At 40.0% G+C, this 22,515-nt stretch overlaps 2 protein-coding genes across 5 annotated transcripts in view; one reads left to right on the top strand and one right to left on the bottom strand.

The window, feature by feature from the left end:
• LOC124986066 (putative selection and upkeep of intraepithelial T-cells protein 1 homolog) overlaps positions 1 to 13,384 on the top strand; it is a 36,038-nt gene extending 22,654 nt beyond the window's left edge. For 2 of the 4 annotated variants that reach the window (XM_047554643.1, XM_047554644.1), the window contains 5 exons: positions 229 to 345; positions 1,870 to 1,977; positions 4,027 to 4,149; positions 7,359 to 7,493; positions 9,507 to 13,384. In XM_047554643.1, coding sequence (XP_047410599.1) covers positions 229 to 345; positions 1,870 to 1,977; positions 4,027 to 4,149; positions 7,359 to 7,493; positions 9,507 to 9,532 — 509 coding nt within the window. In that variant the 3' untranslated portion in view covers positions 9,533 to 13,384. The remainder of the gene's footprint in view (positions 1 to 228; positions 346 to 1,869; positions 1,978 to 4,026; positions 4,150 to 7,358; positions 7,494 to 9,506) is intronic. The other 2 variants (XM_047554645.1, XM_047554646.1) reach the window with 2 other exon arrangements.
• LOC124986112 (selection and upkeep of intraepithelial T-cells protein 8-like) overlaps positions 1 to 22,515 on the bottom strand; it is a 262,170-nt gene that overhangs the window by 91,416 nt on the left and 148,239 nt on the right. The gene's annotated exons all lie outside the window — the stretch shown is intronic.

Raw genomic sequence — 22,515 nt, 5'->3', positions numbered from 1 at the left:
AGGGGGAAGAATTTAGCTCTGCCTCTTTCTTTTACCCAGGGATCTCATGAAACAGAATGCATGGGAGGAAATACAGAGAGGGGGTTCCCAATCTGGCTTAGGTCTAATATTCCAGGGAGAAGGGGTCTTGAATGGGAATATGAATCTAGATGAATCACCATTTTTAATTGGGTGGGTCCCAACACTCCAAGTTTCCTAAGAGGTAAGATCTGTAACTCTCCATTTCAGATCAACTGTTTTCACATAAGAAAATTTGGAAAATTATTATCGTTACACTTGTGATGGTGCTGATAGCCTCCATTGCATTTCCCAGTGTTGCACTCTGTTGCAAACAACCAGAACGAGGTAAGCAGGTTTGAAGAATGGGAGCTGCATAGTGGAAGAGGGGAGAGAGCTCTTTGTTCCCAAGTCTGTCTTCTTGAGACATTCTAAACTCTTGGGCAATGTCCTACACCCGTTCTTTGGTCCTCGATATTTTTCTCTTGTTGCTGGAGCCGCTTACAGTGTTATTTATCTGAAAGCCTGAGCTTCTTGCACCTTAAACAAGTGGAAACCTCTTTCTTACAGTAATAGGCAAACAAACTTGGAAAGCTTTTAATAGCATCTAACACCATTTATACATATTTCTCACTTGTAAATGACCTTGTGAGTAACAGAAAATAAAATATTAAACTGCACATTGCCACGAACAGGCTGCATTAGGAAAACAGTCCACACAGGTTGAGGTACACTAGTTTTAGTTTAACTAAAGTAAATTTTTGTTTAGTTTGTCTGCTTATTAATAAGTTTCAACGACTTTTAAAAATTATTTCCCTGCTTCATTGCACCTTTTAATGTACTTCCTTATTTATTGCATTCCTCTTTCTATGTATCTTATGCTTTATTGAGCCTTTTAAGGCCACATGTGTTGTTCTAGATAGCTCTTCGGTGATTCTACTGAAATATCTTTCTGTGGTGATCTTTACAAAGCAAACTGCCTCCTGTTATTCAACTGTCCCTTTCTGGCATAATTTTGACTCCTAACATTTTATTCTTTATCTAGTAGTTGTTCTTGAATCATTTGAAATGAAACATTTTCAAGGTGGCAGAGTTCATTCTATGGTAGGAATTATCACCAGGAGAGGCTAAAACTTTATTGAGTTTTTACTATTAACAAACACTATTCCAATAACTTTACAATTATGAAGGTATTTCATCTCTACAATGCAATTTGAACTAAATGTAATTACTATGCCCATTTTCCATATGATGAAAATGAGGCATTTCAAAGTTAAGTATTGACCAAAAAATCACATAGCTGATAACAGTAGGAAATAAAATTGAATATAAACCAAATAGATTGACTATAAACCACCTTATATTCAATATCCTATATTTTAATCACTAAGTTAAACTGTTCATTTAACTCTCTAGCAGAGGGATGGGCAAACACGTAGTAGTAAGTCTTCACAGCATGAAATAATGTCATGAAGAGAAGAGACAGCCAAATGATACTACCATGATATGTGCTAAATAAGATAATAAGTAAGGTGTTGTCTGAAGACATTTTCATTCATGCTATTCTTATATCTAAAGATCATGTAACCCAACTCCTGATCTCTAATGAGGCCCACTGACTGATGGACCAGGTGGAGTAAAGATTAATTGCTTTCCTCCAGTACTGTTTAGCCTCAGCCCAAAACCTGTACCAGCCCTTATTCCTATCATCAACAGCTCTGATATTTCAGTGCTAATCCTTAGTCCCTATTATAAATGAATACTTGGAGATGGCATCAAAATACAGCTGTTGCTTTCTTTTGCACTTTCTCCCAAATCCAAAGTGCCTCTCCACCAGTAACCAGTGATTATTAACACCTCTTTTTTCTTCAGGTAAATGCTGCAGCAAGAAATCTCCTTTGTTAGTGGGTGCAGGAATAGTCATTTCTTCAGTTGTTGTAGATATCATACTCACTGTCTATTTGTATAAGCATCAAAGAGGTATGTGGGATCAAAAGAGGGCCATTTCCTATAAATATTTTCTTTCCAAAGGTCCAGTAGCTGTTATGACACTTAGCCAAAAAGAAGTTATACTTGTTTGAACTACAGGAACAATAGACCCTTGAACCACATGTCATAGGATTTGGATTCCAGCCTCCTGAATTTTACAGGCTTAATGATACAACACAAATTACTAATGTTTCTGCTCTCAGAGAAAGAATTTTTTGAATTTAATAGTATTATTTTTTCCCAAAATTCAGCCATCAACCCTTCACCTTATACATTATTCTAATTCTTTCTCTACTTTTCACCTAAAGGACATAATAATTTACTATTCTAATTTTTTGGGTCATATATTTCTTATAGAGATTGATGACCCCAAAAATCATAGTGTGAATGTACACCTGAAACTGATCCTCTCCTCTTCGGCTCTCTTTGAGTGTGAAATTAAGACAGATAATTTTATGAAAGTTTGGATAGTTGAACTCAGCATTTGAGATGTGCCATCCATAAGATCTTTGAGGTCCCTGTGGAAATTGTATGTACAAAATAATGACCAATAAGATAAAGTAATTTTTATAATAAGTCAGTAATAGCCAAAACCACAATGCAGAAATCATAAAGTAGGAATGAACTCTTCACAACTGCCAGCCACAGGGATGAGGGATGTGTAGCTGCTACACAACACCATTTCTTCTATGAAAATAAATGCAAAAGAATTAAAAGGTATAGATGTTTAGCTATAGATGTCCTGTGAAAAGTGAAAGATAATATGTTGTACATTCATATTGTTTGTCAACATATATTTTACAAATCTTTTCTACTACTCTAGCTTACCTTTTCTTTTTCATAACAGTATTCCTTGAAAAGCAGAAAAATCATTTTTTTTTATGGTAAAGTGTACACAATGAAATAGTTACCATTCTAACTCTAACATCCAGGGATATTAAGTACATTCACATTGTTCTGCAACCATCACCACAATCCATCTCCAAAAATCTTATTTTCCCAAACTGAAATTCCATACCATCAAACAATGATTTCCTATCTTCGCCTCCATCCCTGGAAACCACCACTGTATTTTCTCTCTTTATAGTTTTGAATATTCTAAGTACCTCACATATGTTAAATCATATAATATTTGTCCATTTTTAATGGGCATATTTTACTTAGCATAATGTCCCCACGGTCCATTCATGTAACATATTGAAAAATACCCATCATTTTTAAGGTTGAGCAATATTCCTTTGTATTGCTATAAGATACATTTATTCATTCATTCTCTGATAGATGCTTGGGTTGCTTCATGGTTTAGCTCTTATGCTCAGAGCTACTGTGAACATGGGTAAACAAATATCTCTTCTAAATCCTACTTTCAATACCTTAGGATGTATACACAGATATGAAGCTTTTCTTAGAAACTTTCATATTACCAAATGGGATAATAGCTATCTATAATTGCTGTAGGAAAGTAAGTTTTAATAGGCTAGATATACAGTAGTGAAAAGGGTCACTTAATTGTTGGTGATGGTGCTGCCATCACAAGACGCAGTGACCAATATTATGAACTGTGGGCTTTTTTCACTTTAGAATCACCCAGAAAAGATACTTCAAAGGACATTTCTGCTCCCGATGACACTATGACTCTTGGGAATTGTAAGATTTCTTACAATTTCAGAGATTTTGTTCATCTAAGAGTATTCTATTTCACAATAACCCTTACCAGATGCCAAATTTTCCAGGATCTTCAGCACTAGATAAAGCAGATAAAGGGACAAGTATCCATCTTTCCTTCAGACTCTGGCCAGCCAGAGCTAGCACCATGGTATAAAGCAGAAGAATAGATATCTACCACTTCATAGCCCTCTCCGCTTTAGTCCAAGCATGCTTATCTCCAGGATGATCCATGTAGCCCAACTTCCTTCTCTCCCACTCTCATAACTCCAAAAAGTACAGAATAATAGTAACCTGAAAAGTAAATCTATCATAAATCTTTAATAAAGCACTCCTTTCTGAGTGTCAGCCTTCCTAATTCTTCATGTCTCCCAGTTCCTGCTTCAGATCGACTATTTGCATTGGATGCTATCTGGGTGGAAGATGTGATTGTGGCCCTGTGGGTGCTGATGGTCTTCATCACCATGTTCATTTCTCTTATTTACTTCACAATGAAAGGTAAATGCAATGGGAAATTCAGAATGCATGGTACCTTTGACTGATAACTAGATGTCCAGAAGGGTAACCTTTCTGGTTCTTCTGTCTTAATAACTGGAGAAAGGAATGAAGATCTGTGTCCTATATAAGGATTTGCCGATTGTAGCCTTCTTGAGGTTCGTGGGGTTTCTACTAGTGCCAACGTTAGTGGCTCAAAATCCATTGACAGTCTCAACTCTGATTACACAATTATGACAACTCTCCCAAGTAAAGGTGGAAGGCTCAGCTTTGTCTCATCTACAGTCTCTGAAACTTTTGTATATTGATCTCTTTGAGAAACACACTCAATTTCTTCTCGTATGATCTCAAAGGCAGAATTGAACATTTAACACCATAGTTTTCTCTTTCAGAAATATGTGGGTGTCCACAGAGGCAGGACCAGAACATTTATGAACCAATATTCATAAAGGACATATGTCTTTGAAGCATTCCCTAACTCAAATAAATTCTTCTTGTGACAATGGAAGGGAAGATAGAACTAGTGACCCAGGAAGGAAATTTTTACACTTAATTCCTGTGTTCTACCAATAACCTACAATCTTACAGACTTCTATTTTTAAAATGTACTTGGTTAACCAAATTTACATATTCTTTATTACCCTCAGCTTTTCCCGTCAAATAAAATACAAATCCATGGTGAGTTATTATGCAAAATACAAAGAAATTATTTTTCCCTAAGTAAAGAAGACCTAGAACCCAGAACACAAAAGAACCGTCTACTCTGTTTTCATCTTTGCAACCACTGACTGGTTTTCTTTAGATAACCTACTGAGAGCAGAGGGGTGTTCAGTTGTTGAACTAAGACAAGCCAAAATGACAATCCCAGTCAAGTCTTTATTCACTATTGCAGCATTATTAGAATTCAGAAGGTTTTCCACTTGTTTGGTTTGGATCTGGAATGTCCCCAAAAGCTCATGTGTTGGGAGATTGATTTTCAATATAGCAAGGTTCAGAGGTGGGGCTTTTCAGCAATGATTAGGGTTTGGACTTTATCAGTGGATTAATCCACTTGATGGATTGATAATTTGAATGGACTGATAGGTGGCAACTGTAGGCAGATTTGCATGGTTGGGGGAGGTAGGGTCCTAGGGGTGTACCCTTGAGGACTATATCTTCTCCCTGTATCTTCTCTCTCTCTGTGCTTCCCAGTTGCCATGAACTGAGAAGTTTTCTTCTGCCATACATTTCCACCATGATGTTCTGCCTCACCTTGGACTCAGAGCAGTGGAGTTGAATCTCTGAAACCATGAGCCCAAAATAAACTTTTCCTTGTCTAAGTTGTTCTTGTAAGGTATTTTGACCACAAGGATGAAAAGTTGACTAACACACTGCTCTTCCTTTTCCCACATGGAATGATACTTTACCAAAGCTCAGGTGAATGTAGATCATGTAAGGGAATACCTCACTACACAGGGCTACCCTTTTATGAATTAGTAGGAGGGCTGAGGGTATACAGGGAAGGACTAGGAATGGAAATGTATTGAGTCAGAATGGAGAAGAAGTTTTAGTCAAGGTGCTCCACAAAATAGATGGTATCAGCAGAGATGATTGAAAATTGTTTCAGCTAAGAAACCCAATAATGAGGCCTTTAAAAGGAAGTTCCTGGTACACATATGCCAATGAGCATGACTGCCTCAGAGTGGGGAACTTATTCCTTGACTGCAACTCCCAGCAGACACTTCAAGGCACTGATTGTGTGTGGTTCATGGTGTAGGAAAAACAGCTTTTCCACATGAGGTTTACTAGGCAATGTCTTTGTTATTTCCTATTGTGGGACATAAAGGATCACACATAGTAAATTGGGGAGGAGGAGACAGACTTCTCCCATTACATTGTCAATGTTGAGAAATATCCCATCCATTGAGATGAAACAAATGCATGGGATAAGTGTGTATTTGCAAAGTACAAATGTGTTCTCCTTATACTAGTTTCTGCCACCAAAAAAACTCACCTAGTCATTATAATTGGCATTTATAATAATGGATTAATGATAAATGGAAGCGTGTAGTCAATATTCTTCAGCTCAGGTCACATTTACCTATTGATCCAATGGAACTAATAAGCTAGAGTCAAAGAGAAGATTTAATTGATGTCACAATGCAGAAGACCAAAGGAGCTGAAACATATCCTCTTCAGCTACATTGAACTGCAAGACCATTTATTGATGGCGCTTCTCTTATCCCACTAAGAACAATGATAGAGTTGATTTAGCCACTCATAGATTTTGTCAATGTGTATTTTGTTTTTTTCAAAAATTATGTGGGGGAAAAAAGGATTAAAACAATATATTTGAACCAGAGATTACACAATGCAATGAAGAGACAAAAACAAACCATTGCATTTCTCACTACTTAGGCTCTATGAATATGTCTCACATTGGTAATGTTATAGAGCTTCATAGCAAGAACCTCATGAGCATATAATCAAATTTGAAATATGATCAGAACAGGTGGCATATTTAAATGCCCTCAGCTGCAAAATTTTTAAATAAATTAACAACTGCAATAATTAGATCGATTTTGCTTTCAAAAGATTTATTTTTTTTTTGTAGTTACATTCTCTGTACCCTCTCACTGGATTTTAGCTCCTTTTATATGTTGAAAAGTTGATCATTTCCATTCCATGTTTCTTATGTTTCAAAAATTTCCAAGTTTTGGGAGTCAAAAGTATGTATAAAATTATTTAGAAAAAATGAAAAAAACAAAAAGTACAGACCCAAGGTAACTTCTGATGTGTCTTGCGATAAAATCACCAATTTTATTTTGCAATAGTTGTTCCTAAGTGAAGCACAATATAAATTTCTTTATATTTAAGTTATGAGGATTAAAATTGAAAGAGAGAGACAAACGCACAGGGGCAAGGAGACAGAATATCTTTTGATTACAATTTTAACAGTGTATATGTTTACTTCAGTTCTGAAGAATATGAAAATTAGGTGAGGCTCTTTTCTTGGGCAAGTTTATTCTTACAGGCTTCCTCCCAGGAGATATTTTAAGCTAAGGAATTAAAGTTAAGCCATTTCTAAATAAATGTGGTTTCTTGTAGCTTTTCCAACTATCTCTGGCATCTAAGAGGAAGTCAGCATGTTCTCAAACATGGTCTCATCTCAACAATTTGCCTTTAGTAAGATGTGCATTTACTACCTTAAGTAAACTTTATTTCCTTGACAGATCGCATGCAAAGCGAAAGGACAGAGCAGACATCAAATGTCTCATGTGAAACTGTGAATAGAGAGACCACAGTGAAACAAGGTGCTAACTCCTTTGACTGTGCAAATATCCATATGTCCCAGTTGTTATGTGGAGGTAAATATACATTTGGGTATTCAGATTTGATTTACAGCTCTTGTAGAAATTATGATAACTCAAAAAAGTGATGGAAATACAATAAGATGAGTTAAAGGGATAACAATAAACACATTAATCTACATGGCAAAATGTAAGTTATTCTCTGAAAATAGAAATAAATGTATTTCAGTATTAAAGAAAACTATTAGTAAGCCAGACATAAGAAGACAAATAACACATGCTCTCACTCATTTGTGGAAACTAGTAAGTCAATTTTTGTAGAAGAACAGAATGGAATAGTGGTTACTAGAGACTGGGAAGAGGGAGGGGAAATGGAAAGAGGTTCAGTAAGGGGCCCCAAGACACAGAATGGAGGAATGGCATCTGGTTCCTTTGCATCTTAGGGTAGCTATGGGCTAAAACAATCTATGATATATTTCCAAACAGCTAACAGAGTACACAGTTCACAACATATAAAAATGATGAATATTTAGAGAGGTAGAAATGCACACATTTGTGATTTGAAATTAGCACAAACAACTTGAAGAGAAAATGTCAATAATTAATAAGAACAAATTGAATTTTTATCATCTACTGTTTTTGGTAGTAGTGGGGATTTAACCCAAGGGAACTCTATCACTGAGCTACATCCCTGCCTTTCTGATTTTTATTTTGAGATAGGGTCTCACTGAGTTTCCCAATCCAGCCTCAAATTTGCCATCCTCCTGCCTCAATCACCCCACTACCTGGGATTACAGGCATGTATCACTCTACTGAGTCTATCCCACTTTTTGATTAGGTATTTATTGCAGCTCTGAATGAAATTGTAACAGATAGGAAGGGTAGGAGAGGCAGAGAGAGAGAAGGAGAACAATTTTTTCTAAGGATGCAAATGAAATTCAATAAGTAAATGCAATAAGTTTTCTTACATGGCCATAAATATATTTTAAACAGATAATATTAGGTAAACATGAGTATATGTTAAAAGGAAAAACTGAAGCTTAATAACAGTGATATAAATTTGAAATAATCAAAGCAATGGAATATGGAACACTTACTTATAAATACACACACACACACACACACAACTACAAAACCATACCCACCAAATCAGGTAATTGTGTCTGAGGAAGTAAATAAGGAGAAGAAAGTGTTGTTTAATATTTGACTGAATTTGAAAACAATTTAATACTTTAAACAAAGATATGGGAAGCAAACTTTAGTCTCTGCTTTATTTTGTTGATTTCTGTTAAATAGTTGTATGTTACAAACCGGAGAGTATTTATTCAAAAACATTTACTGAATCTTGATAAGAACAACAGGAGTCTATGAACTTTTTGCCAGGGCCTACTCCCATCTTCTATTTTGCCCCTAAATCTCATGGTAGAAAATTTTATCCTAGAAGAGACAGGCCTTAAAGATTTGTACCTCTACTGCTTTGCCAGCAAAGAGCACTTTATTTGGAACAGAACAAGGGAAAACACAGGGTGTTTTTATAAACAGTAGAAATCTCAGGGCAAAACAATTAGAGAGAGTTTACATCTGAGCTACATTAGTCTGGAGAAGAAAAAAGAAAAAAAAAAAAAAGAAGGACCAACCAAAAATTTAGCAGAAATTCATGGAAAATGACATCCAACTTGCTAAGGTGACTCTTATCCATGGTAGTAAATAAGACTCTGTGTACTGGGGGAGATCAGAATTTATATTTTGCAAAATATTATGTAAAAAGTCCAGTCTCAACAAACTATGATGAGGCATGCAAAACAAGAGGAAGATATGACCTATGCATAGAAATAAATGCAGGTGATGGACAATGTCTTTGAGATGTTCTAGATGATGGAATTAGCAGATAAGATGTTTAAAGAATTTATTATAAATGTGCTCACAGAGCTGAAAAGAGTTTTTAAAATGTTTAAATAACTTGTAGTAATGACTCAGTCACAATCAATAAATAGAAACTATATTTATGATATATTATATTATTAAATAATATTAAATTTATAATAAATTGTATGTACAATATAATTTCAGATGATAATTCTGATGGTGAAAAATAAACTAACTGAAATGAAAAATAATTTACCAGAATAATTCAGTACATATTTGACACAGAAGAACCAGTAAACTTGAAGCTATCTCAATAGATATTATACTATCTGAAGCACAGAAATTTTATGGGAGACATTGATCTGCACATGCAAGGAGCTCAACAACCTCAAGTTGGAATAAACACAAAATGATACACTCACCATAGTTAAAGAGTGGAAAGATAAAGATTAAAAACAGAAAGAAGAAAGGCTTATCACCTAGAATGAAACGACACTGCTACCATGGCTTAGTTATAGAAGATAATGAACAACAGAAGGTAATCAGATGATATATTCAAAATGCTAAGAGAAAACCAAAGAACTTGTAGATGCTCCTTTCATTCTCTTCTTTTTATATCTACAGAGAGCGTAGAACAATTTTATATTATAGTGTTTTCTTTTTGCAAATTTTATTGAAGTTTGATTGATGTACAACCTATTGCACATATTTAAGGTGAAAAATTTGATGCTGATTGATATATCCATATATCCTCTGATCTATAACTACAATAGACATGCCTTAATTCCAAATTTTTCTAAATACTCCTTCATAATTCATCCTCCCCATTCTCTTGCCACCATTCTCAGGCAACCAATTTATATGCTTTTTGCTATTAGAGATTAATATGTATTTTCTGTAATTTTATATGAATGAAATCATAAAGTACATATTTGTTTTTATTTGACTTCCTCCACCTAGAATAATTATTTTTGGATTCATCTTTGTCATTATATGAACAACACAATAGTATTCCACTGTGTTGATATGCCATACAATATGGTGAGTTTGTTCAATTATTCAACTGTTGATGGACTTTGGGGTAATTTCCAGTTTTTTGCTATTAAAAATAGAGTAGTTATGAACATTCATGTGCACATCTTTTTGTGACCATTTCCTTGTTATCATTCATTACGTAGAAATGAATTGATTGTCTGTGTCATCATATGATATGTGTATGCTTAACTGTTTATGAAACTGCTAAATTATACTACAACATGCTTGTACCAGCAGGGTATGAGAGTTTTTACTGTCCTGTGTTCTGATCAATGTTTGTTATGCTGTCTTTGTACTTTAAGCTACTGTAATGTGTGAATACTAGTATTTCACTGTCATTTTAATTCTCCTTTAAGGATTAATGATACTAAAGATTTTTCATGTGCCTCACCTTAATCTATTTCTAGTTATAAAAGTAACTACTATATTTAATGGCCATTGTCAATCATTTGTTGGCTGTTTTTAGTTTTCCTGATTTCACAAAGCTTGTTCTTTGGCAGATTCCTCAGGACAGACCCTTTGACACAATCTTCCTCTTATTATTGCATATTTATATATGTCGGCCTTACCTTTCATAGTCCTAAGTCATTTTTCTGTTTATAAGTCTTTGGTTCACATTTACTTATCTTTGATATCTTAAATATATCACACTCTTTCTGTTGGTATAAATTACTACTGTTGAAATACCCAATGGTTATTTTATTTCCCTTTTGTGTCACTTCTACTTACATGCCCAGATGATTTTTTTTTTTTTTGGCTCTATGTCCAGTAATTTTAATAGAATGTGTCCTGCTTATAATGGATTAGTTCTGCATCCTCTTGCATATGAAGTGCTTGGTCAATACATAGATGAAATCTGTTATTGTTAATTTCATGACTTTTTTGCATTGTAATGTTTAGTATTTGTTCTGCTCTCTTTATTTGGTTTCACACTTCAAGGTCTGCTATTATACATACTGTATTATACACATGTCTTTGCCTGTATCCACTAGTTCCTGTTTTTCCTCCAATCATACTCATATCTTCACAAGTATACATTGTCACTTAGTTTTGTTGGTAATGTTCTCCAGTGGATTTGGTTTAGCTATCTAGTTTCTCTGCCTATTATTATATGAGGAAATAGGAAGATTTACATATTGTGTTATATCTTTCATCCTTGTAGAATCACCTTTATGTGTAAATTTTATTATATAAGATATTTTCTTTCTGACAATAATTATTAAGGGTGCTTTTAAACTGCCAAAAGGCTATAGATTATTTTTCATCGTTTTTTATTGGTATCCAACTAAATTTCAGTGTTATCAGAGAATGTTGCCTGTATGATGCCTATTATTGAAGTTTAGGGACTTTAATAATTGTAAGATATGATCCCTGTTTGTTAATGTTTCATTTGTGTTTGGAAAGAAACTGAAATGTTTATGATTAGTTATTGAAGCATTTTTTTTAACATCTTAGTTCTTATATTTTCAAATATTATCCAACTATACCAACTCTTTTGGTTTTTATTTGTTTTTTTTTTCTAGCCTTTATATTCAGACCTTCTCTAGACTTAATTTATTATTAGCTCTTACTTAAATATAATACCGATGGATTTTGTTTTAAATTCACTTTTGGTTTATTATAGTTCCTAGTTCATTTAAACTTTCTGTGATTATCCAGATAATTAGACTTGCTTCCACTGCCTTAGTTTGTGTTTTGTGTCTTTCTTATCCTATTATATTATACTTTATCATTTGTTTTCCTTTATTTTCAATTTGTTAGAGTTCGAACTTTTCCTGATATACATTTTCTTCTATTTGTTTAAATATTTTTTGATTCTACCTGTGCTATGTTAGAGACCCATGAGATCCTTGAAAATTGAAAACCAATTTTAAAATCTCTAAAATTCATCAAACTATTAAATTTGTTCTAAAAAACAAAACAATTTCAGAGAATTTTAACTTTGTCCATATATTAGCAACTTCATGCTATTTTCTCCATTACATGTTTCCATCTGACACATACAACCCACAAAAAGAAATACTAGTCTTATTGCATATTTACAAAATATTTCTTGAATTAGATACTGCAGATATATTTTACTTTACATATTATCAATCTAAATAATTTTAAAATACTTCAATATAATAAAGCTTAATATGAGGGAAATTCCAATTTTCCTGTACATGTGGGTTACATATATTATCCTTCTTATCATTTTTCTCCATTATCTGATCCAGGTATGATGATACCTAGCAGTTGTATTTTATAATGTTATCATGTAGGTTTATCTGCTTTAAAATTCATTTTATGGCATCTTTCTCAACATTCATTTATTTTAGCATGTAATAGTTTTTGCATCATTCTATTTCCAGTTATTGTCACTATATGTAATGCTGCAAAAAATTCTATTTCTTTCTGTTTATTTTTAGAAAGAGTTTTTATGTGATGCAAACCTCAAACTCTTTGAGTTTTGAGCTTTACTTGAACCTCCAGTTTCCTATATCTGTAAGACAGCTAAAACTCACCTCTCTTGCTTAGGTAACGTAACAAACCTCTCCAAATACTCCTAACCAACTTATTGGCATTTGATTACCACTCTGTATTTAACTTTATGCTTAATACCAATAGATTTCATCACAGCCATATTTATTACAACACCATTCATAAGAGGTGAGACTTGGAATCAGCCTAGATTCACGTCAACAGGTGAATATAAAAGAAAATGTAACATATATGCAAAATGGAGTATTATCTAGACATAAAGAAGAGACAAATCCTATCATTTGTAGAACAGTAGATGGAACTAAAGGATTTATGTCAAATGAAATGAGCCAGACTTGAAAGACAAGTACAACATGTTCTCTTTCTTATTACACATGAAAGCTAAAAATAGTCACCCTGAAAGTAGAATGGAGATTGGGATTGGTGTTGGTGGGGTGGGAAAGGGAGATAGAATTTGATCAGTACACACTGTACACAGATATAGAAATATTTCCCTGTAACCCCTTATTATGTATAACTAATATATTTTAATAAAAATTAGAATAAAAACTGTTCTTAATAAATACTATTACAATAAATGATACTGGAGTTGGAAATTTCTGCTTAGATTTCATTTTCAGGAATTTCACTCATCTCTGAAATGGAAGAAGGGACTCTTAAATACAGCATTCCTAAATGTTTCTTTTACTTTTTTCTGTGGCTATTGCTGTTAAAGCTACTGCTGCTATGTGTGTATGTGTGTGTGTGTGTGTGTGTGTGTGTGTGTGTATGAGAGAGAGAGAGAGAGAAAGGTGGGGGTAGGGAGAGTTGTTTGCAAGCGTTGGGGGGAATTTTCCATACCACAGAAATAGAAGTGTCCTTTTATGTTTTCATAGTTTTTTACAATTTTTTTCAAAATATAATTCATGCTCATTATAACATGTTAAATAACACAAATTAATAAAGAAACTTTTTCCTTTTCCTCTGTCGGTTTCATTTCCATGAGAAAGCAGAAGATCTCCCCCTTTATTATCCATGTACATACACATATCTACAAGCATGTATAACACAAAGAGCATTTTTTCTAGATAAACACTGTCAAATCACAAGATATTTCATTTGTTTATTTTTTTTAGTGGTCATAATGATGCATTTTCAGTTATGTGTACATATACAAATTTACAGTACAGATGAAACTTAATTCCTATTTAACTATCATGAGTGTGTTAGCTGAGTATAATCCCAAGCAATTTGAAAATTGGGATACCTAGAACTCAACAAAGACTAGTAGAATTCTGAAATGTCATCCTGAAGAACAATTTTCCCGTATCTGAAATTATCTCAAAGAATCATATAACAATGAGAAACAAATCTCAGAGGGCTTTAAAATTGGCAGAGAAAGGACACTTTAAAGCAGCACATCCTTTTTGACATGTACAATTATCAGTTCAGAATGTCATAGGAATACAAATGTCATGGTCATGGTAATCATGAGCATAAATAGTCTTTTCTGGCATGCTTTCTATCCAATAAATATTCATCAAGAACTAGGATCTAAAAAAAGACCAAGATATAACACTTCAGATACCACGGTTTTCTGAAGGAAACATTGAGAAGGTAGGATTTTCCTCATGTCTCTAAGTTACTTCTTGTTGATCCTGAATCCATACGGTATTAATATCCTAATAAGTTAGGATCCATTAGGAGGAAGAGGAAGACTCATAAGTATGGCAGAACTTGGGATTTTGAGTGATTTTCAGTAAACGTAGCATGTGACTGTCATTGGAATCATGTTCTGCATGCAGACATACTGAAAGAGGTGGAGAAATTCTCAGGTATGGTTTTAAGAATTTCTGAGGACTGCTACAAGGATAGAAAACCATTGGCATACTATAATAGCTAAGACATTGGTACTATTCACATTTGTATTACTGTAATAAAATACCTATGATAACTATCTCATCTCACCTTTTAGAGGTTTCAGTTCATGGTCAATTGACCATATTGCTTTTGGGACTGTGGTAGGGCAGCAAATCATGGCAGGAACGTATGGCAGAGGAAATTTCTCACTTCAGGGAGGTTAGGAGTAAATAAGAGAGGAAAAGGAATAGACTGACGTCCCTCAAATCCCTTTTAGGACACAGTCCAATGACCTCACTTTCATCCTGTGAGTTCTACCACATAAAGATTCAACCAATTCCCAATACCTCCATAGTTGGTGACCAAGCTTTTAACATGTGGTCTCTGGGGGGACAATTATCCAAACTACACCAACTCCAAAATGATATAATTTAACTCAGGGTAAATTATCAGGAATTGTTTTATCTTAATTTGGCACTATTGAGCAGTGGTGGAATCTTTAAGAAGCCAGTCTTAGTTGGAGTTCTTGGGTCACAGGGAACATGCCCTTGAAGGGTATTATGAGACCTTAGTCTCCTCTTCTTTCTCTTTTGCTCCCTGGCCATGAGGTGAGTAATAATAGCTTTTCTCTTGATAAACTGATTATATCCAATATTTGTTCTGGTAACACAAAACTGATTAACACAGTTTTTATCCCCTTTTTACTGATGAGGGAACTGAGGCATAGATAAGTAAGTTGCCCAAGTCCCAGAACAAATAAATGACCAAATGAGGATTCAAATCCTGGCTTTCTGGCTCCCATAACCATTAGACAAATGGTGCTTGACACCTAATAAATATTTGTTCAATGTTATGTCTTATTAGATGGGATCCAGGAGAGGGAGGGTGGAAGGGGGTGGGGGCAGCTGGGAAGAGGCAGCTGGGACAGGACTGGGGCTGAAGGGAAGAGCTAGGCTCCGGTTTTATACCCCGTGTCACCTTAACAATCACTTTCTCTCATAAAACCTCATCTGCCTCAGCTATAAAATCTGGACACTCACCTCTTCCCAACACCTTGTTCCCAGAGGTGCTGGGAAATAGAAAGTGATAAGAAGGGAAAAGGATCAAGAAATTCAGAGAAGAGGTGACAGCACAGGGTAAAGGCATGGAGATGTGTGGCCCGATGTGGCTGAGGCCCTGGTGCTGCCTCCACCCCAATATGTGTGCATGCAGTCACACACACACACGTGCACAAACACACACGTGCACACACTTGTATTCATACACTCACGTGCACACACTCAAACACATAATACGCACACACATATGCACACACAAACTTGCATGTACAATCACACACACACCTTACAGACATGTTCACATACAAACATTCTCACATGCACACTTACATATACACATTCACTTCCACACACATGCAAGTGCTCACGTGCATTTTCATACATTCACTCACATTCAGTCACATACATGGGCATACTTCAGGCACTCACACACATACAAACATGCACACATATGCACAAGCATGGACCTATGCACACACTCACATGCACTCAGACACACACTCATTCTCATTCTCAGGTGGCCCAGGTGCTGGCAGGGCTGGGCTGGACCACCTAACCAGAGCAGAGAGGACTGGGCCCCGGCTTCCGAGGAAGAGTGTCTCCCATGAGCAGTGAGGCATGTCCACCTCACCCCACCCAGGAGACGTGAACAAGGCAAGGGGAGGATGAACATTTGAGCTTCTAAAGCAGGACATGGCTGCTGCTCCTTCGGATCTTAGTTTTCCAGCCACATGCCCTTCTTGGAGCACAGTCTCAGCACTGGGTGGACAGCCAGACACACAGCTCCAGCAGTTGTGGACACAGTGTCCCTGACCTGAGGGGTGGTTGTGAGCCCCGCCTCAGGCTGAACCCAGGTCTCTGGTGCAGAAGGCACAGTTCACAGCCCTGGGCAGCATATGTTCTTTCCCCCATGGGTTCCCACACTGTGTGGGGTCACATATAGGAACCTGCCAGGGCACCCTCCTTCTGAGAAGAGGCCTGGGGTTTCCTCATGCTCACAGAGGGACCCAGAGCTCTGCCCTCTGCAAGTGAACCGCCAGTCAGCCTGGGTTCCTAGGCCCTCTCTGGACCTGGTCAGAGGAGCCTGCTATCTTGTTTCTTTATTCTTGACCTGAATTATTTTCAGGGCTGTAATTAGTGGGGGCCACTGACTGAGCAGAACCACTTCCAGGGACTTTTCTTTGTCCTAATGTGGGTGTGGCTGGCAGCTCCAGTGACCTGTCACTGTCCCTGTCCCTGTGAGCTCTCAGGCCCTCAGCACCCCCACAGCCCTGGGGATTCTGTCATGCTAGACAGCTTGAGAGGTCCCTGCCTCTAGCTCTTCCTACCTCAGACACCCAACCCTAGCAGAGAGCCCTGCATCCTCCTGGGTCTCCTCCACTCTAGGTGTGGAGGTGGTGGGTGGGGAGGTGGTGAGAACCAGGACAGGTGGGACAATGGCTGGTGCTGTGTGTGAGTGTGTCTGAGTGTGTTATTGTGAGAATGTGAGTGTGAAAGTGCAAATGTATGAGCAGGGATAGGAGTGCATGTGTGAGTGAGTGTGACTGAGTGTGTAATTGTGGGTGTGAGTGCTCACAAGGTGAGTGAGTGGGACCTGCCTGGGTGTGCAGACAGCTCCAGTTTCCACTGGGCTGAGGGTTCTCCTGTTAGTTTTCCTGGGCAGGGCTTACCTCCCTGCCTGCCATTCTGGGAGGAGGAAGTAGGTTCTGAGGACAGGTAGAAATGTGGGGTGGGTTGATGGAGAGACTGGGGTTTTTGTGAAGGTTTGGGGATCCATTTCTTGAGATGGTTGGGGATTTCAGCTGATTCCCCTAACTTGCCTGCTCTTCCCCTCACTTGCCTGCTGTTTTGTATAAGCTGATGTATCACCTTCAAAAAGGAAAAAAAAAAATCTTCCCTACCTCACCCTCCAGCCCATGCCATTGCCTGTAACTCAGGGGCTTCCTGTGAACTCTTGAAAGCCCTGTAACCCATACCTAGGAGGTGCCCATGGCACACTTGTCTGAGGGGTGTGTTAGCGGATCACTTGCTTGCAGGTGGATCAGAGTGGGAAGCTGTTCCACTGGCCCAGAAAGAGAGGCTGAGAGGAGTTCCTGATCAGTGGGAGGAGGCAGGAATTTGAGGCTCCACATGGGGAGAGAAAGGAGGGAGGTCCACTCACAGGCCACTAGCTCATGGATCTTCCCACCAGGAAGTAGCCACCAGTGGTCCCTTGGCTTGCACGGATTGACGACTGGAAAGGAAATGGCAAGACACAAGGACTTCTTGAGTTTCTTCCAGGCCTCTGCCCTCCCTTCAGGCGCTAGGGGGTTGAGGAGGGTGAGAAGTGAGGCAGGGCAGAGCTGCCTGAGCGCTGGCAGGTTTTGCCATTTTAAGTTATGCATCGCTGGGAGAGCTGCTTCCTCTTTGTGAGCCTTGGCACCTTTCCCCCAGATCTGGTGTGAAGAGCAAAGCAAGTAAAGGATGTTCAAGGTCTTCACGAACAGCCAGTGCTGTGCAGGTGTGCCCGTTGGTAATCAGTGTCCCTTCCCTCTCCTCCCCCCACTCTGCTTTCAGGACATGGTTTGGAATCTCAGTCTTTGGTGCATGGTGACTGCCTCTCCTCTCCTCCCTCCTGGGCTCCCACATTGGAGAGGGGCAGCCATTTGACCCCTTCTGATGGGGATTCTTGGCCTTGGCTATGATGACGGGCTGTGTTTGGGGGCTTCCCTTAGCCTGGCCTGAAGTCAGACTGCACCACTGAGCCCCGTCCAGGACCATGGTGGGAAGCAGCAGGTGGCCAGCCTGTTTGGGCTGTGCTCTGAAGAAGGAAGGGGAGTGAGGAATGCAGGCATGTTCTCTGGGCATCCTGGTCCAGGGCAGGCACTGGGCAGGGAAGGGCTGAACTTCAAAGCATGTATTCTGATGCAAAGGGCAGCAGTTCTCTGACTGGGTCTGAGATACAAAAAATCCTTGATGGTAAGAAGGAAACGGGGAAGGAAATTGGTGACTAGAGGGTCTTGTGCTTGTTCAGCTTTTACTTGAGCTTTCCTGTGTCACCTCTGATCCTACTGGAGGCCATAGGAAGCACACAAGTTTATTTCACAGATGAGGAAATGCAGCCATGGGGCAGGAAACAGCTCATCCAACTCACAATAGAGTCCGCACTTCTCACTCTGGCCGCCTCCTGCAAGCCACTGAGCACCTGCCTGCCTGCTTCTTCCTTGCATCAGCTCTGGGAGGCAGGGACTGTCACCTCCTCTTACAGGGGAGGGGACTGAAGCCCAGAAAGTGTTCCTGACATAGCTACAGCCCAGGAGGTGACTAAATGGGATTGGATCAGAGTCTACCTGGCAGTTGTCATAAGGTGCTGGTCTCTCTGCAGAGTGTTATGGTGACGATAGCAATCAGGCACTGTGCAAATGCTTAGATGTGTCCCGTCACCGAATGATCACAACTTTCTACAGCCTCGACCTTACTCTCCATGTTCACATGACCAAGTGAAGATCACACAGTCTTCTACATTCCCAGGGTCACGTGACTCTGATTGCCAGAGTTAGGACCTGAGCTAGGGGATCCCTGACATCAAAGCCCAGCTCCTGCCCAGGGCCACAGATCCTGGGAACAATGGAGAACAGAGGGACTTTGGAATATGTTTGGTGCCCTTCCCTGAGAATACATGAGCCCCAGCTCTTTGACCTAGATATTAATAGTATTCAGAGAGGGCTGCAGTCAACCTTTCTCCACAATGGGGGTCTTGAGTTGGAGAGGCAGAGTGAGGCTCAGTGTCCAGGGATGATGGACACTGAAAATGTCAGATGCATAGATGGGAAGATGGACATAGGCCCTCCAGGCCTGGTCAGCCTCTGACTTGCAGTGTGACCTCTGGCAGGCCGAAGTCCTTTCTGGGCCTCAGTTTCCTTCTTTCTGGAAGGTTGGGTTTGGGGAGGATGATTCCTGAACTCAGTTCCACCTCACTTCCCTATGGCTCTGTGATCCTCTTCCTTCTTCCCACCTCTGCCCCCAGCTCCAGCCTCCCTTGCCAGGCCCTGGCCTCATGCCCCACTTACCCAGATCCCCACAGCAGTGACGAAGACAAAATAGGTGACCACCACCCCGATGTCGTAGGCGTGCAGGCTAACTTCAGAGCCCGGTGCTGAGCGCGGAGCTGCCTCGGTCCTGAGCAGGGCCCCTGAAGCTCCAGGCTCCATTGCTGTCAGCGCTGCCTCATCTGCTGGAGTCAGTGCCCGCGGGCTGGACTTTGAGGTGCTCCTGGTTTCATTCCTTTCCTTTAATGATTAATCAACCCCAGGCTCCATTAGCCTTTGAGAAAGCCCTGAGGCTGGCACATAAGTTACTGCCCACTTTTCTCCCAACTGCCAACCATCCCCTGCAGGACTCCTGCCCTCCCTCCCTTTCCCTGCTGCCCCTGCGGATGCACACGCAGGTACACACACATGCACACACACCCTTACCACCCTCAGAGAAGCAGGAGCAGGAGGAGGAGAAAAGGAGCAAAGTCATAGAACCCAAGAGCTTGAAGGGATTTCAGAAATCAAGGTGTTCAAGTTCCCACTGTGTGGAGGGAAACTGAGGCCTAGGAAGGTAGAGCCAAAGCGGGGCTGGAATCCAGATCTCTTAATCATCTGTTTGATGCACGTTCCCTTCACCCAGTGGGAAGGAGATGAGGGAAGAGAGGGGAAGTGGCCACCAGGACCCTTGCAAGGCAGCCAGTACTTCATGTACTCTCTGTGTAACCCTGTGGGGGTCTCATGTTCCCTTTCCTACAGTAGGCCGCTGAGCCCCAGGAAGAGACCAGCGTTATTCTAAGGAACAGAGCAGGACCTTCTGTGACAAGGCAGGACCAGAGTTCACATCTTCTGATGCTGGGTCCATACAGCCTCTCCTGTGCTGTGACAGATGGATGGAATTGGTGGGCCTTCCCTGAAGAGGACATAGAATTCCCTTGGTCCAGGAAAGACCAGCTTTGAGTACTCAGGTAGCTACCTTCCAGTTTCAGCTGCACCTCTCACCAAAGTGCAGACCACCTTGGGCAAATTGCTGAATTTCTCTGAGCCTGGGTGTCCTCATTAATGTGACCTGTGCCTGGTCTGCCTTGCAATGCCCATCTGAGACCCTCTGTAAACCTGAGCTACTGCATGCTCTTGGGGTTAATATGGAGAAACTAACACGGACCACCATCTAGCCAAGGAGCCCAGAGGTCTGGCATGAGGCATGCCTGTTTACTGAGTCTTTCCAAAATAGCTGCATTTGGGACATTTCAGTCTAGTATCGCCTTACATGCACCTGTTGCATACACAGGTCAGAGACCAAGGTTGGAGCAGGTAAAGGATCCTTGCTGGCCCTGAACCTATGGGACCCCCAGCATCCCATGAGAATCCCAGGGCTGGGTAGGGGACCCCTTCCCTTTGTAAGATAAAGAACATGAGAGGCAGGGAACTGGCCATTACTCCCAGGACACCCTGACCAGAATTCCAGGCATAGGCCAAGCTATACTCCAAGGAGCAAGGACATTGATCTTGGAGAAGGTTAGGTTAGTTTCTAGCTGGGACAGGGCCCAGCAGAATCCAGCACCCATTGGCATTAGATGCCAGAAAGGTAGCTCAGAGTGTTTGCAGAGGCAACGTCTTTCGCATCTGTTTGATGATGAATAAGAGTTTATCAGATAAATGAGAGGAGCAAGGGGAACAGGAGTAGAGTTAGCAACATCAGGAAAATGTGAAGGACCAGCTGTCATAGAGGGTTGCTCTGACAGCCCCGGGGTTGGGGGTGAGCTGTATGGAGGAGCAGAGGGAGATGAAGCTGGCAGATCCTTGGGTGTTAATCAGGGAGGGAGAAAGACAGGTCTGAGCTCAGATCACTGAGAATGCCATAGAGAAGCCTCCCAGGAAGAAAGAAGGGAAGAGAAGGAAGAAGAGTATAGCAGAAGAAGGCACTGAATCTGCACTTCCTCCTGCCTTCCCCACCAGGAAGGGCCCACCTGACCCTCAGGGTTGCATGCACCCTGTCACCTACCACCTCATGGGTTCTTGAGACTGAGCCTCAACACTTGCACATTTGGCCTAATTCTAAACCAGCAGATTTGGGCACACAGGAGCTGTGGCAGGGAAACCTGGAGAGCTTGTGACCCTCAGTCGCAAGGACCAGGGTCTGACTCCAACCTGAGACATGGAAATGGCAGGAACTTCAAGCTGTGGTGTAACTGGGAGGTGCTGATTTGGAACTGACCTGCAACCTGGGCTGGGCAAAAATAGTGTAAGGATTGTGTGTGTGTGTGTGTGTGTGTGTGTGTGGGTGTGTGATGACTAGATGTGCATTTCGTGCATGAAAAAGACAGTGGGGGATCTTAAATCCTGTCCATAGGCCACCTTGATGGAGCAGGGCCTCAGCCTACACAATCTGAAAGTGAACCCTGGATTCCAGAGGCTGTGGAAGAATACTTGGTGCTCTGACTGGGGAGCCCGCTGGGCTGAGGGATCCTGGAGACTCCACAGGGAGTGTCATCAGGAAAGGGTCAACCTTTTCCCTCCTCCAGTCCATGAGCCAGGACCTTCTTAGAAGAGTCCTACTCCAGTCAGAACTTTCCTGCTCCCCCAAACCTCTCCCTCCTCCGCACACTGCAGCTCCTGGGGTCAGAAGTAGGGCTCCTCAAGAGCAAAGGAGGTGAATGGAAAACAGCAAGCCTACAATGTCTCCTTTTCCTGAGGCAGAGAGCTGAAGCCAGCCCCAACTGGGGGTAGGGCCTTTGGGGAGAAGGCTTGCCTCAGAGTGAAGATTGAAGTGCTGAATAATCTAAG

This window comes from Sciurus carolinensis, chromosome 1 (assembly GCF_902686445.1).
Source record: "Sciurus carolinensis chromosome 1, mSciCar1.2, whole genome shotgun sequence".
Lineage (NCBI taxonomy): Eukaryota > Metazoa > Chordata > Mammalia > Rodentia > Sciuridae > Sciurus > Sciurus carolinensis.
This window is presented reverse-complemented; position numbering and strand designations above follow the sequence as displayed.